The sequence below is a fragment of the Scyliorhinus canicula genome, chromosome 10 (genome assembly GCF_902713615.1).
Source record: "Scyliorhinus canicula chromosome 10, sScyCan1.1, whole genome shotgun sequence".
NCBI lineage: Eukaryota > Metazoa > Chordata > Chondrichthyes > Carcharhiniformes > Scyliorhinidae > Scyliorhinus > Scyliorhinus canicula.
In genome coordinates, this window is record NC_052155.1 from 167,303,228 (window position 1) to 167,319,967 (window position 16,740).

Sequence of the window (16,740 nt, forward strand, 5' to 3'; positions counted from 1 at the left end):
CAGATTTTTGGCATTGTATTATGGGGCAGTATTCTCCCCTACCCGGCGCGGCGGGGGGTCCCGGAGTGGCGCCAACCACTCCGGCGTTGGGCCTCCCCAAAGGTGCGGTATTCTCCGCACCTTTTAGGGGCTAGGCCGACACCGGAGTGGCTCCCGCTCCGCCGACTGGCGTCAATGGACTTTGGCACCACGCCAACTGGCGTCGGGGCTGGCCGAAAGGCCTTCGTAGGTCGACATGAGTCCGCGCATGTGCCGGAGCGTCAGCGGCCGCTGACGTCACCACCGGCGCATGCGCAGTGGAGGGGAGTCTATTCCGCCTCCGCCATGGTGGAGGCCGTGGTGGCGGCGGAAGAAAAAGAGTGCCCCCACGCCACAGGCCCGCTCGCCGATCGGTGGGCCCCGATCACGGGCCAGGCCACTGTGGGGGCAACCCCCGGGGTCCGATCGCCCTGTGCCCCCCCCCCCCAGGACTCCGGGGCCTGCTCCCGCCGCCTAACAGGAGAGGCCTAACAGCGGCGGGACTTCGGCCCATTGCGGGCCGTAGAATCGCCACGGGGGCCCCGCCGACTGGCGGGGCGTGACTACCATCCCTGCCGATTCCCGGGTGGTGGAGAATTTTGGCCACGACGGAGGCGGGATTTATGAAGGCTCCAGGCGATTCCACGACCCTGGTGGGGGTCAGAGAATTCCGTCCATGGTCTCTGTAGAGACGAATAACTTTTAAGAAGAATTTCATGCTTTAAGACTTTTACTGAACAGTGGCACAGTGGATTAGCTCTGCTGCCTCACGGTGCCGAGGTCCCAGGTTCGATCCCGGCTCTGGGTCACTGTCTGTGTGGAGTTTGCACATTCTCCCCGTGTTTGCGTGGGTCTTGCTCCCACAACCCAAAGATGTGCAGAGTAGGTGGATTGGCCACGCTAAATTGCCCCTTAATTGGAAAAAAAGAATTGGGTACTCTAAATTTATTAAAGAAAGACTTACTGCAAGACAAAATAATAGACAAACACTTTCTGTAAAGCAACTTATGCCCTTATCTACAAGGGAAATAACATTCTCATTCACCAGGAACCATCTTCTTTTCCCTTTTCTAGCTGAATAACTTCCAATCCGCAAACTGGATTTGGAGAGTGCCAAAGCTAGGCAAATCTTCCAGCCTCTTTTTTTTTTAATTTAGAGTACCCAATTCTTTTTTCCCCAATTAAGGGGCAATTTAGCATGGCCAATTCACCTATCCTCTTTTTGGGTTGTGGGGATGAGACCCACGCAGACATGGGGAAAATCTTCCAGCCTCTTTTGAGTCATCAGGATTTTGGTCTCTTCAATCTGGGCGTGAGCTCTCACTTGCTTTTTGTGGGTGAATAATCTCTCTCTGCTATATCTCACTTGACTGACTCTGTGTGATGCGGGAACATTTTGGAAAATCTGTAACCTGATTTTATGGTGGTACCTTATGGAGTCTTTTTCTCGGTTCCGGTTGCGGCTATGCGGAGCTAAGCCGCAGTTCGGCAGCTCCCGCTTTAATAGGACTTGTGGGCTCTTTTAAGGGCCCCAAACGGCGCTGATTCGATGATTCCCGGTGGATAAAATGGTCTGGAGCAAAACCCCCCCGGGATTTATGGTGCGGACCCGGAGTGGGGCGAGGAGAAAAACGGCAGCAGCTCCCCTGGAAAAGCGGGGGAAGGTGGACAAAATGGCGGCCGGTGGAGCCCCTAAGGAGTGGAGGCAGTGGGCGGAGGAGCAGCAGGTGGCCCTTCTGCGCTATTTTACAGAGCTGAAAGGGGAGTTGCTGGAATCCCTGAAGGTAACGAAAAGTAAGCTGTTGGAGACCCAGACAACTTCGGGTGCAGCGATACTTGAGTTGCAGCAGCAGGCCTCTGAGCGCGAGGATGAGGTTTCGGCCCTCGTGGGGAAGGTGGAGATGCACGAGGCGCTCCACAAAAAGTGGCAAGATTGTTTCGAGGAGATGGAGTTTCGATCAAGGAGGAAGAACTTGCGGATCCTGGGCCTCGAGGAGGGGCTGGAGGGGTCGGACCTGCCGGCCTATGTGGCCGTGATGCTTAACTAGCTGGTGGGGGCAGGATCCTTCCATCTGCCCCTGGCCAGGTGGCCTAAGGCGAATGAACCCCCGCGGGCGGTGCTGGTGCGGTTCCATCGGTTCAGTGACCAGGAGTGTGTGCTGCGATGGGCCAAGAAGGTAAGGAGCAGCAAGTGGGAGAATGCGGTAGTGCGTATCTACCAGGACTGGAGTGTGGAGGTGGTCAAGCGGAGAGCCGGGTTTAACCGGACAAAGGCGGTGCTCCACGGCAAGCAGGTGAAGTTCGGCATGCTGCCGCCTGCGCGCCTGTGGGTCACCTACAAGGGCCGGCATTACTATTTCGAGTCCTTGGAGGAGGCGTGGGCCTTTGTGCAGGCTGAAAAGTTGGACTCGAACTAGAGATTGGGGGCTGTGGGAGGTTTTTTTTTTGTATCACTGTGTATGCTGTTGCTGGTTATTCTGTTTGGTTTTTTTTCTCTCGCTTTCGGATGATGTGGGTTATGGTTGTGTGTCTTAAGGGGGGTATTGGGGTTTGTGGTTGATCTGTTTTTGTTTGTATGGGGTTGGTGGATGGGTTAGGACTGCTGTTTGGGAGCTGCGTTGGGGGGGGTGGGGCAGTGTGAAAGCGCGGGCTTTCCTCTGGTTTCCCGCGCTGCGGGACGAGGGGGGTGGAGCTGGTGACAAGGGGCGTGGATATCGGATCCGTTTTCCTGCGCTGAAGCGGTGCCAAGGAGCTGATGCGGGGGGGAGGGGTGTCCTCATATCGGGAGGGATTGGAGTTAGGGCGGGAGCTGCCGGGGTCAGCAGAAGTCAGCTGGCTCACGGGAGTACTATGGAGGGAGCGTCACGGCTAGGAGGGGTCCTAGCCTTGGGGGGGGGGGGGGGGGGGGGGGGGGGGGGGAGATACCGGGTTGCTGCTGGATTGGCTAGGGAGGAGCTGGTGTGGGTCGGGGTGAGGTCCTATCGCCGTGGGAAATGGGCCGAATGGGTGCTGGCATGGGGCGAGCAGTCGATGGGCCATGGCTAGTCGAGGGGGGCGGGGTGCCCCCTGATCCGGCTGATCACGTGGAACGTGAGGGGGTTGAATGGGCCGGTTAAGCGGGCCCGGGTGTTTTCGCAACTGAAGGAGCTGATGGCGGACGTGGCCATGCTCCAGGAGACCCACCTGAAGGTGGCGGACCAGGTCCGTCTGAGGAAGAGGTGTGTGGGGCAGGTTTTTCATTCGGGGCTCGACTCGAAGAACCGGGGGGTGGCGATCCTGGTGGGGAAGAGGGTGGCGTTTGAGGCGTCTGAGGTGGTGGCTGATAGTGGCGGCAGGGTGAGCAGTAAGCTGCAGGGGGAGAGGGTGGTGTTGGTAAATGTGTACGCCCCAAATTGGGATGATGCTGGTTTCATGAGGCGTATGTTGGGCCGCATTCCTGACCTGAAGGTGGGGGGCCTGATCGTGGGGGGGGACTTCAATACGGTGCTGGATTCCCTACTGGATCGTTCTAGTTCATGGACAGGCAGGAGGCCGGCGGCGGCCAAGGTGTTGAGGGGGTTTATGGACCAGATGGGCGGAGTGGATCCCTGGAGGTTTGGGAGGCCGAGGGCTCGGGAGTACTCTTTTTTTTCTCCCATGTGCACAGGGTGTATTCCTGTATTGATTTTTTTGCCCTGAGTAGGGGACTGGTCCCGAGGGTGGAGGAGGCCGAATATTCGGCTATTGCGATTTCGGACCATGCTCCGCATTGGGTGGATCTGGAGATGGGGGAGGTGCGGGATCAGCGCCCGCTTTGGCGTCTGGACGTGGGGTTGTTGGCCGATGTGGAGGTGTGTAGGAGGGTCCAGGAATGTATCGAGAGGTACCTCGAGGTCAGTGATACTGGGGAGGTCCGGGTGGGGATGGTGTGGGAGGCTCTGAAGGCAGTGATTAGGGGGGAGCTGATCTTTATCCGAGCCCATAGGGAGAGGGGGGAGAGGAGGGAGATGGAGAGACTGGTGGGGAAGCTGCTGAGTGTAGGTAGGAGGTATGCGGAGGCCCCGGAGGAGGGATTGCTGGGGGAGCGGCGAAGCCTGCTGGCCAAGTTTGATTTATTGACCACTAGAAAGGCGGAGACACAGTGGAGGAAGACGCAGGGAGCGGTCTACGAGTGTGGAGAGAAGGCGAGCAGGATGCTGGCGCATCGGCTTCGCAAGCGGGACGCGGCTAGGGAGGTTGGTGGAGTGAAGGATAGGGGTGGGAATGTGGTGCGGCAGGGGGCAGAGGTCAATGGGGTTTTTAGGGACTTCTACAGGGAACTGTACCGGTCTGAGCCGCCGGTGGTGGGAGGGGGAATGGAGAGCTTTTTGGACAGGCTGCGATTTCCAAGGGTGCAGGAGGAGCAGGTGGAGGGACTGGGGGCGCCGATCGCGTTGGAGGAGCTGGTTAGAGGAATTGGCCACATGCAGTCGGGGAAGGCGCCGGGTCCGGATGGGTTCCCGGTGGAATTTTATAAGAAATACGCGGACCTGTTGGGCCCCCATTTGGTCCGGACCTTTAACGAGGCATGGGAGGGAAGCTGGCGAAGATCTTGGCCACTAGAATCGAGGACTGTGTGCCGGGGGTGATACATGAAGATCAGACGGGTTTTGTGAAGGGAAGGCAGCTGAACACTAATGTACGAAGGCTGCTAAATGTGATCATGATGCCGGTGGCAGAAGGAGAGGCGGAGATTGTGGTGGCATTGGATGCGGAGAAGGCCTTTGATAGGGTTGAGTGGGGGTACTTGTGGGGGGTGGTTGGAGAGGTTTGGGGTGAGGTTTATTAAATGGTGAGGTTGCTGTACGAGGCCCCGATGGCGAGTGTAGCGACAAATGGGAGGAGGTCCGAGTACTTCAGGCTCCACCGTGGGACGAGGCAGGGGTGCCCCCTGTCCCCCTTGCTTTTTGCGTTGGCAATTGAGCCTCTTGCCATGGCTCTCAGGGAGTCGGGGAGGTGGAGGGGTCTGGTGCGGGGTGGGGAGGAGCACCGAGTGTCGCTGTACGCAGATGACTTGCTGCTGTATGTAGCAGACCTGGTGGGGGGAATGCCAGAGGTGATGGAGATTCTTGCTGAGTTTGGGAGTTTCTCGGGTTATAAATTGAACCTGGGCAAGTGTAAGCTGTTCGTTGTACACCCGGGAGACCAGGAGGAGGGGATTTGTAGGCTCCCGCTAAAGAGGGCAGTGAGGGGTTTTAGGTACCTGGGGGCTCAGGTGGCTAGGAGTTGGGGGACTCTGCACAAGTTTAATTTTACTAGGTTGGTGGAGCAGATGGAGGAAGAGTTTAAACGGTGGGACATGCTGCCGTTGTCGTTGGCGGGTAGGGTACAGTCTGTTAAAATGACGGTGCTCCCGAGGTTTTTGTTTTTGTTTCAGTGCCTCCCCATTTTCATTCCGAGGGCCTTTTTTAGGAGGGTGAACAGCAGCATTCTGGGATTTGTTTGGGAGCACGGGACTCCGAGGGTAAGGAGGGTCTTTTTAGAGCAAGGCAGGGATAGAGGGGGGCTGGCGCTGCCTAACCTCTCTGGGTACTATTGGGCGGCTAACATCTCGATGGTACGTAAGTGGGTAATGGATGGGGACGGGGCAGCATGGAAACGGATGGAGATGGCGTCCTGTGGAGGCACGAGCCTGAAGGCACTGGTAACGGCGCCGTTGCCGCTCCCTCCAATGAGGTACACTACGAGCCCGGTGGTGGCGGCTACCCTCAAAATTTGGGGGCAGTGGAGGTGACACAGAGGGGAAGTGGGGGGCTCGGTGGAGGCCCCGCTGTGGGGGAACCACCGGTTTGTCCCAGGAAACATTGATGGCGGGTTCCTGGGGTGGCACAGGGCGGGCATTAGGAAGTTGGGAGACCTGTTCATTGACGGGAGGTTTGCGACCCTGGGTAAACTGGAGGAGAAGTTTGAGCTCACCCCGGGGAATATGTTCAGGTACTTTCAGGTCAAGGCGTTTGCTAGGTGGCAGGTGGAGGGGTTCCCTTCGCTGCTCCCGCGGGGGGTAAGGGATAGGGTGCTTTCGGGGGTGTGGGTCGGGGATGGGAAGGTGTCTGACATCTACCAGGTGATGCAGGAGGTGGAGGAGGCGTCGGTAGAGGAGCTGAAGGCTAAGTGGAAGGTGGAGCTGGGGGAGCAGATTGAGAAGGGGACATGGGCGGACGCCCTGGAGAGGGTGAACTCCTCCTCTTCATGTGCGAGGCTTAGCCTCATCCAGTTCAAGGTACTGCACAGGGCTCATATGTCCGGGACGAGGATGAGCAAGTTTTTTGGGGGTGAGGACAGGTGCATTAGGTGTTCAGGGAACCCAGCGAACCATGCCCATATGTTTTGGGCATGCCCGGCACTGGGGGAATTCTGGCAGGGGGTGGCGAGGACAGTGTCGAGGGTGGTAGGGTCAAGCCAGGCTGGGGACTCGCGATATTTGGGGTTGGGGTGGAGCCAGGAGGCGAAAGAGGCCGATGTTTTGTCATTTGCATCTCTAGTAGCCCGGCGGAGGATCTTGCTGCAGTGGAAGGATGCGAGATCTCCGAGCGTACACATGGCGGGATTCATTAAGCTGGAGAGGGTCAAATTCGCCCTGAGGGGGCCGGTACAAGGGTTCTTTAGGAGGTGGCAGTCTTTCCTCGACTTTCTGGCTCAACGATAAGGAACTAGGTCAGCAGCAGCAACCCGGGGGGGGGGAGAGGAGAGGGGGAAATGGGGGGGGGAGAGGAGAGGGGGAAATGGGGGGGGGGAGAGGAGAGGGGGAAATGGGGGGGGGGGAGAGGAGAGGGGGAAATGGGGGGGGGGAGAGGGGGGGGGGAAATGGGGGGGGGGAGAGGAGAGGGGGAAATGGGGGGGGGGAGAGGAGAGGGGGAAATGGGGGGGTCGTCTCAGGGGGGTATTGTTTAAGTTCATTTGCTTATTGTTAATTTATTATTTTGTTGTTTATTGGGTTTGGGGGGGGGGGGGGTTGTTACAGGTGCCGGGGGGTGTTTATTATTATTGTTGTTATTATTGTTCTGTTGATATTTATTTTCCAAAACTCCAATAAAAATTATTTAAAAAAAAAATAAAAATGGACTCTTCCCCTCTCAAAGACCAACTCCTTGGCAACATGGGCCTTGAGTCCAGTATTAGCTGTCATTATTAACAGGTTACAAAACATGACATGTCTAATGCCTTCCTCCAGGATCTGGAAACTCATAGTATATTCACCGTCAGCACAGCCATTCTGATCAAGAGAAGACTTGTAGAATGTTGCAGCACAAGAGGAGTTTATTTTGTTTGTGTTGACATGTGCTGGAACTGTGGTTCAGACCTCAACTGTACCTGTGCGAGTGCAAGACCCTAACTCTAAAGTCTCTCTGCAGCTGAAAAAATAAAGTAGAAATCTGAAAAAAACAAAGGGAGAAAAAATGTTTCTGTTTGGCCAGCCGTGCCATGTATGGGCACACACTGACGAGCTAAAGAGATAAAAGCAAACAGTTGAGGAATTGATCGAGGGTCCAATTCAACGGAAACATTTCTAAGTGTCATTTTGGGCAGGTTTGACGGCAGTTCCTCAACCGCTGCATTGGCCAGATTGCGGCCATGCTCAACAAAACTTAGTGATGGAAATGTGATCGCCCCCACAAAGCTCTCACCATAACTGGCTGTATGATTCACCACTCACACCTCAATTTCACGCCGATAACAAGAGGGAGCTGCGTTTAAATGCTCCCTCAACACTCTTACTCAGTCAACACGCAAGCATGGCAGCACGCACACCTGCTCCTTGCTTTGTGGATGCTGACCTGGTCATGATTCTCAATGCCATCGAATCAAGAGGGGTCATCCTGTTCCTCCAAGGGGTCGGGTGCCCAGCAGCACGGTCAGCAGCACTGCCTGGGAATTAGGGGCAATGGCTCTCAGTGCGGGAAACATGAGCAGGAGGACCGCCGTCCAATGTTGCAAGAAAACCAATGTCTGCCACTGAGTTGCAAGGGTAAGTTACCACCTCTCTCCTGGTATCAGTTCCCCTGTCACTCTCAAATTCCCACAATTGCTGATGAAAATCAGGTGGAGGCAGGAGCATCCAAGGTAGACAGCAGTCGGAGGTCTGCCGGCTCCCAGGACTCACCTGGGTCCTAGTCTGATGCCGCACCTATGTACAAGGTTCTCCCAGATCTTGGGACGCATCCATGAGATTCAGGAGGGGATGCCAGGCACATTCCAGCGACTGCATAGTCGATTGGAGGAGTCCCAAAAATGTTGGTCTGAGGAGATGTTGCCGCCCATGTGTGGCACCAAGGCCAAAGCAGCAAGTGGTTGGGAGGGAAAGCCTGGAACTTTGGAACAACGGAAAGCCTGGAACGTGATGCCTGGGGCTTGAGTGGTGCTGTCCAAGACATGACTCAGTCTGTGATGACCATGGCTCAGGGCCTCGGCATGTATCAGTCGCTGAGGGACTTGTCCCAGACACAGGTGGGCATTGCCGAGGCACTCCAGAGCATAGCCCAGTCACAGAGGAGCATCGCTGAGGCCGGCACTATGATGCAGACAATGGGAGCTGCCAGGACTGGAAGAGGCCTCTGGAGCTCAGTCCAGCTGCCCCTCCATCCATGAAAACCCCCAGAGCCCTACCCTGGAGTAGGCACTTGAGAGTTGAGAATATTTTGTTTATTAAACAGTCAACATGTAACAAAGATTTGAAAATCAACAATGTAATGTTCCACATATAACAGCTCATTTTCACATAAAAAACTAACTCTCAGTATCACCCCTCGCAGGTTCCTCAACCAAAATGGAGGATAAGCCTGAGAATGAGTTATCGTGCCAAGAACTTTGTTGTAGAAATGATCTGTTCATCAATGTGCTACGTGTTCCACTCAGTGCTATTCTCTGTCCAGGAGCCAAAACTGTACGGACCCTCCCACATGGCCCAATCTCATCGGACATGTTAGTTCCATGCAGCACTCACCACACCAGCAATCTGGTGTCACCATGTGGCCGATTGGAACAATGGCTCGCAGCAGGTACTGCAGTGTCTTCTTGCTTCAAACCAAATTGCTTCTGGGCTCAGAGGGATGTACAAGTCCAGGAGTTCCAGGACCCCAGGTATCTTAGAAAAAATTGTCCTTCTTTCCAGCTACAGAAAAGGAAGGAAACAGCAACAGCAGCCTCGAGGCGTTTGCAGCCGATGCAGGAGCAAGCAGCAAACATAACCTGCAAATACGTTAGTTTATTGACAGTATTGACAAAAGGCAGCACAATGAGGACACCAATCGCATGGCACCCAGAACACATTCACCCTCGTGACCTATATCAGCGGAAAGGCACACCAGCCCAGCCCACCGGAAAAGGTCGCTCCAACACTGAGTGCAGCGGAGAGAGAGAGAAAAACATTCCACCCCTCCCAAGAGAGACATCGTTCAGTCCAGAACAAATCCAGCACATTATAAACAGAGCAACCACCGAAGGAGAACATAAAACAGGCAGGGAGACGATGAAGACACGAGCCGTATACTAAGGACAAAGAACAAATAAACCAAGCCCCTCACCCTGGCTCGCCCAGATCCGTGCCGGGCGTAATGTGGTTCAATCGCACCAAAATCTTCTGTTAGGCTCATGTGTAGTGCACGCTTCCTCTGTAAGGAAGCACCCCATTTACCTAAACAAGCTGAGAAAATCCAGGCTAGGATTGCAGGAGCCAAGGTTGTAGGTCTCACAATTATGTACATGGGGAGCCAGCCAAAACCTCCAACCATATGAAGCACAAAGCACGGTTGAGTTTCATGCAGCTTATCCAGCTGTCAGTGTCCTATTCATTAAGGCATTTGTTTGCATGATTGTCTAGCGCCAACCAGGAAGAATGTCATGCTCCAGTAATATGTCTCATTAAAATGTTAATATGCCTGCCCTGCATTCAACAATTCCCTGGATTATTGCAGATGTAGCTGAAGTATGAAGTTCTCAGGTCTGGCACAGGAAGTTGACTTGACACCAATTATCCAATATCCACTGCTTTTCTTGATCCATATTGTTATGCCTTGTGGTTCCCAGAAGTTTAAAATAAGCTCACTTTTAGACACATACCGGAGCTGTCCATCGAGTATATATTTCCAGATCTCGCTATGTTCTGCAGAACAACACATTGTTGCTTTGATACACTGCCTATGGTTCATTGGTGAGTGACGTGGCACTCTAGATATACATATATGCCTATGCATGACGTATAGTCCCGATATTATTTTGGATAAATCAGGCATATGTTAAACCCCCAGACATTGGTATGTTGGGAACAATTTAAACATTTGCAGTAGATCAAATGGATGTAGAACATAGAACAGTACAGCACAGAACAGGCCCTTCGGCCCACGATTTTGTGTCGAGCATTGTCCGAAAACAAGATCAAGCTATCCCACTCCAATGTGTTACACTCCACAATTTTAGGTGCTTTGCAGTCATTGGAGAAAGACGAGTAAGAGCAGGGGCAGTTTTCCCCTTTACAGTGTGGTCCCAATGAACTATGTTAAATCTAAAGCTGACCTCCACAAGAACTTCAAGTTACTGGTAGGGATTAGTGTAACTTCCAATTAATACATTTAGCTTCTCGGCCAGATTTCTGCTGTCATTGCGATTCACTGTTCTAGCCGACACCACATTCCCGCCCGCAGATTTCCAAGCAGCAGGGGATGGCTTCAATGGTAAATGCCATTTAAAAAGCAGCGGGAGTAGTGAATTCTGCTGCCAGGGTACAGTGAGAAACACGGGGCTGGGGGACCGGAGAATCCAGCCCCTCAGCGAACGCCTCAACTCTCTGTACTTGGATTTGGAGTGAACAACCGGAATAAAATCCAGAATTAAACCACACATTTCCATACCTTCGAACCTTATGAATGTCACAGGAAGTATGAGATATGTGGACAATCTGTTTTAGGAGCTTGTAAGAGCATGTGCCACAAATGATAGAATCACTACAATGTAGAAGGAGGCCATTTGACCCATCGAGCCTGCACAGACCCTCTGAAAGAGCACTCTACCTAGGCCCACACCCCCAACATCTCCCAGTAGCCTCACCTAACCTTTTGGACACTAAGGCCAGTCCACCTAACCTATACATCTTTGGACTGTGGGAGAAAACCAGATCACCCGGTGGAACACAGACATGGGGAGAATGTGCAAACTCCACAAGGTCACCAAGGCTGGAATTGATCCCGGTTCCCAGGCGCTTTGAGGCAGCAGTGTTCACAAAAGTGCAAGGAAATTACAATAAAGGAAGTGTAAAAAGAAAGTCAATACAAGACATAACAGAATAGGAAAGCTCCAAACAAAGAGTCAAGACTCTCAGGGGGGAGAAAAAAAATAAAGAGTTGAAGATAAACTGAGGTCAAAATGCAAAGAACCTGGGCTGAATTCTCCGAGCCTCAATCGCGTTCGGCGTGTGGGCGGAGAATGGGTGTCACCCCCGATATTTTGATCGGTCCCGGTCCCCAGAGAATCGCTCACACGCGAGCTACGTGACGCGGGTAGGTGGCCATTGGCAGAACCCCCCCCCCCCCCCTCCCTGCAATTCTCCACACGCAACTGGCCGAGTTCCCATCGACGTGGTTCTAACCACCTATCGGCCGTCGGAACGTTGAGTGGCGGCTGCGGACTCGGTCCGCGGCTGCCCTGGTGGGGGGCTCATGGACGCCAGGCAAGTGATCGAGCGGCACCGATCCGCGGGCGCGCACAATCTCAGAGAGTGGGTGGGCACACCTACATCTTCTATCACAACCGGATGTGCGGGGGGCTCCGTATCCGCAGCCAGAGCTGCGGGAACCACTCCAGGACCCTGCCAGCCCCTTGCAGATGGGAGAATCACTCAGTACTTTCTTAAGGAAAGTCCAGAGTGAAATGCCAGCGTTTTTACGCTGGTGCGGGGACATAACCCCATTTTTGGAGAATCCAGCCCCCTATATTTTGAGAGGTTGAGGAGGCAAATAAAGCACGAGACATGGAAAGAGTTACTAAGTGGAAGCAAGGTTGGAAACAGTTGTAGGAAATGGAAACGGAAACTCGTTATATATTGGTCATGAACAAATGCTAAAAATACAAACCTATTATTTGTATTTCCCTTAACTTTCGTTACTCCTATGCTGGCATTTAAATATTGTTCATGGGATGTGAACATTGACTAGGCCAGCATTTGATACCCAGCCCTAACTGGTAGTGGTGCGCTGCCTTCTTGAGCCGCAGTCAAGGTGGGGTGGTGTAAATACACCCAACTGTGTTGTTCAGAAGAGCATTCCAGGAATTTGACCCAGCGACGGTGAAGGAATAACAACATAGTTCCAAGTGAGGCTGGTGTGTTTTGGTGAGGGACTTATTATGGTGGTGATCACAGACGTCTGCTACCCTGACTTTTTTGGTGGTAGAGTTGTCAGTTCAGAAGGTGCTTTTGAGAGAGGTTTTGCACGTTACTACAGTGCATCATTTGCATGATACATGCTGTTGCTACGTTGTATTGGTGGTTAAGGATGTAACTATTCAAGGAGGTGAATGGAGTGACAATCAAGTGGGTTGCTTTATGATGTTGTATTCCTTGTGATTTGTTGGAGTCACATCTGACAGGCAAATGGAGGATATTCCATCATAGAACATAGAACATACAGTGCAGAAGGAGGCTATTAAGGTATCGAGTCTGCACTGACCCACTTAAGCCCTCACTTCCATCCTAGTCCCGTAATCCAATAACCCCTCCTAACCTTTTTGGACACTAAGGGTAATTTATCATGGCCAATCCTCCTAACCTGCAAGTCTTTGGACTGTGGGAGGAAACCGGAGCACCCGGAGGAAATCCACGCAAGCACACTCCTAACTTGTGCCTTGCAGATGGTGGACAGACTTTGGGGAGTCGATAAGCTGCAAATTTCCTAGCCTCTGGCCAACTCTTGTAGCCAAAGTATTTATATGGCTGGTCCAGTTCTGTTTCTGTTCAATTATGGCTCCCAGAAGGTGATGGTCCAACAACGGTAATGCCATTAAATGTACATGGTTAAAATCTTCTCTTGTTGGAGACGGTCGTTGCCTGGTACTTGTGTGGCATGAATGCCCTTCTCACTTGTGAGCCCAAGCTGTGTGCTGATGGGGGCTGCTTCAAGGTCTATTATTCATTGTTTTGGCCTTGGTTCAAATATAATCAGAGAGTGAACCAGAAAAGCATAATTCTGCATTTGAGAGCTTAAGGGCTATTTTGGTGCTTCTTGTAAATAACCTTGTGTGCATAATTTGTGCCAACAATCTTTAAAAAGCCTATGTCTGGTGAAGTACATAAGAGTAACAGTACATGAATTTAACTCTAATGCCATCACAACAGATGCCGAGCATAAAATGTTCCAGTGATCTTAAAGAAGACGTGTACGAAATTTAAATCCTTTGGACAAATTGGGAGATTATCGGGGTTATAATATTCATATATTTCCTTTTAAAATTTAGTGTACCCAATTCTTTTTTTTCCAATTAAGGGGCAATTTAGCGTGTTCAATCTAGCGTGTTCAATCCACCTACCCTGCACATCTTTGGGTTGTGGGGGCGAAACCTACGCAAACATGGGTATAATGTGCAAAATCAACACGGACAGTGACCCAGAACCAGGATCGAATCTCAGCACCGTGAGGCAGCAGGGCTAACCCACTGTGCCACCGTGCTGCCCATAATATTCACATACATATATATAGGTGATGTAAGTATTTCTACTAAATGGTTTTAACTTAATATCATTTTTCATGTCTTTGTTTTCTTATAGTGTGGTAAATACTGGTTTACTGGCGAGGTGCTTGTGGGAGCTAGGCACACCACTGACTCGTACGAACCACAACGAAGATATTAAAGCTCAGGTCAGTGTAATGTACTATTGTTTAGGCCAGGGGTGGGCAAACTACGGCCCGAGGGCTGGTCTTTATGCGGCCCACCAAGATCAAGTCATAAAAAAAAAGAAATTTTTTTTAAACATTTTTTTTTTTTAATTTTAAGGTTAACGGGGGGGGCTGTTGGGTTACTGGTATAGGGTGGATACGTTGACTTGAGTAGGGTGATCATTGCTCGGCACAACATGTGTTTCATGTGAAGTTTCTACTTTAAAATATTAATTAATAAAAATTAATTGCTTTTTTTTTCTTTAAAAACCTTTTATTTTGGCTATTTTAAATATTAATTATTTTACTTAATATACTATGTGGCCCTTTAAAATTGTGAATTTCTGAATGTGGCCCTTGCACGGAAAAGTTTGCCCACCCCTAGTTTAGGCCCTCGATATTTATATGAAGAAAGATCCTAGATTAAGAATTGAATTTCTACTGCTGCCACCGCATCAGCTTACTGTAATATCCATGAGGCAGAACCATCATCTGACCATAACTCAACAGTCTAGGCCACTATTACTCATTATCACCTCCCTTTTTTATGTGTGTTTGTGTGGCTAACAACCCCATCCTTTTGGTTTGAGTCTTGAGGCCCATTGCAAAATTAACAGTTTTTGGTTTTTACTACCTTGCAAAGATTCTATCATGGCCCAGATTACTCCCATCCCAGTTTTGTGTTTACAACAGTATCTTAATGTTCCCCCTCAATCCTGGACTGTCTGTTCCCTGTAATTGGCTGCTTCCCCGCTATTTCACTCATCGAAGTTGAAATGTAACATCTTCATGCCTTAACACGACATATGTCAGCATTGGCACAAACCAATTTCATTTTTTCACCCTTTTTGCAATAACCTGTTCTATTTCTCGCAAGTTGAGAATTCCTGCTCCAACATTCGACTTTGTTCTTTGAGTCCAACTTTGTGATTTTCACAGGAAATATATATTTATTTGAAAATTAGGGCACATGCTGTGCATGTTTTCTGCTGAGTCAAGTTATTGCTCAAAGTGGGAATGTTTCAAATGAGCACAGTTCAGCTCTTGTATCTTTGATCAATAATGATTGGTCGTTATAATTCATCAATTTCTGCCACTTTCATTTTATCCCATCAATTCATGCACAAAGGAGCAATTTGACTGTCATGGGCCACAGTCCACTCACCAAACATGTACAGTAGAGTAGTAGACCCTATGTGCTTTCACTGGGATTTTAAGTTGACATCTTGTTCCATAATGTACATAATTATTGTTTTTGTCTGCAGGTTTTGAGCCACCTTCAGTACCTCTCTGCTCTTTCTGGACTCATTCAGCCCTGTTTGATCTTGCAACCAGAACATGTAACGCAGGATGACTTGTTAAAACCATTGTTGTCAAATATATTCACAGTACTTTGCATACGTTGCAAGGACTATTTTGGTAATGTATTTTAACTTGATCGTTCCTTCCCAGAATGTATGTGCTCTGATATTTTTTTCAGTTATTGCATATATGAATATACAGTTATGTATATATGAATATACAAAGTAAGAGAAGGAGTAGGTCACCCGGTCCTTTGAACCTGCCTGCCATTCAATAAGGTTATGGCTGATCTGATTGAAACTTCAACTCCACAGTGGCAGTGTTAAGTACTGCTGCCTCACAGTGGCAGGGGCCTGAGTTTGATTCCAGCCTTAGATGACTGTGTGGAGTTTGCACGTTCTCCCGTGTCTGAGTGGGTTACCTTCATGTGCTCTGCTTTCCCCCACAGTTAAAGATGTGCAGGTTACACGGGTAGGCCATGTTAAATTGCCCCTTAATGTCCAACGGTTAGGTGACGTTACGGGGAGAGGGCAGGAGAGTGGGCCAAGGGCCTAGGTAGGGTGCTGTTTCGGAGGGTTGGTGCAGACACGATGGGCTAAATGACTTCCTTCTGCACTCTAGGGATTCTAAGGTTCCTGCCTACCCCCAATATCCTTTCACCCCCTTGTTAATCAAGAAGCTATCGGGCTCAGCCTTAAAAATATTCCAAAGACTCTGCTTCCACTACCTTTTGATGAAGAGAGTTCATGGGTCCAAAGACCCATGACCTTCAGAAAACAATTCTCATCTGTCTAAGTGAGTGACTCCTTATTTTTAAACTGTGATCCTTAATTCTGATTTTTCCAACAAGGAAATGTCCTTTCCGCATCTACCTTGTCAAGACCCCTAAGGATCTTAAAGGTTTCAATAAAGTCACCTCTTACTCTTTACTACTCCAGTGAATGCAAGCCTAATCTATCCAACATTTCCCCATAGACTGCAGGCCCATTCCAGGTATTAGTCTAATACTCCTTCTCTACTGTTCTTTATTCATTACATCTTTAGTTCAATAATGAGACCAACACTGTACACAATACTCCAGATGTGGTATCACCAGAGCCCTATACAACTGAATGTGTTATCCCTTATGCCATGACCTTTTATTTTCAATCATAAACTTTTGATGTGGCACCTTAACAGATGCCTTCTGGAAATCTAAATACAGTACATCCACTGGTTCCCCTTCATCCACTATACATGTGACTCCATCAGAGATCTCCAATGAATTGTTTAAACGTATTTTCCCTTTCACAAAACCATGTTACTCTGCATTATTGCCTTTAATTTTTCTAATTGTGCTGCTATAACATCTTTAATAGCATTTTCTAGCATTTTCCCTATGCCAGATTTTAAGATAACTGGACTACAGTTTCCCACTCTTTGTCTCCCTCCCTTTTTGAATTAAGAAGTTACATTTGCTTGTAACTTTCTCACTTCGCTTGTGCCTTGTAGATGGTGGACAGGCTTTGGGGGTTCAGGAGGTGAGTTACTCGCCGTAGGATTC

The 16,740-nt window shown here is 50.3% G+C and overlaps 1 protein-coding gene across 3 annotated transcripts in view; it reads left to right on the top strand.

Moving 5' to 3' along the window:
- rttn (rotatin) overlaps positions 1-16,740 on the top strand; it is a 229,033-nt gene that overhangs the window by 172,776 nt on the left and 39,517 nt on the right. For all 3 annotated transcript variants that reach the window (XM_038810072.1, XM_038810073.1, XM_038810074.1), the window contains exons 37-38: positions 13,787-13,877; positions 15,161-15,314. In XM_038810072.1, coding sequence (XP_038666000.1) covers positions 13,787-13,877; positions 15,161-15,314 — 245 coding nt within the window. The remainder of the gene's footprint in view (positions 1-13,786; positions 13,878-15,160; positions 15,315-16,740) is intronic.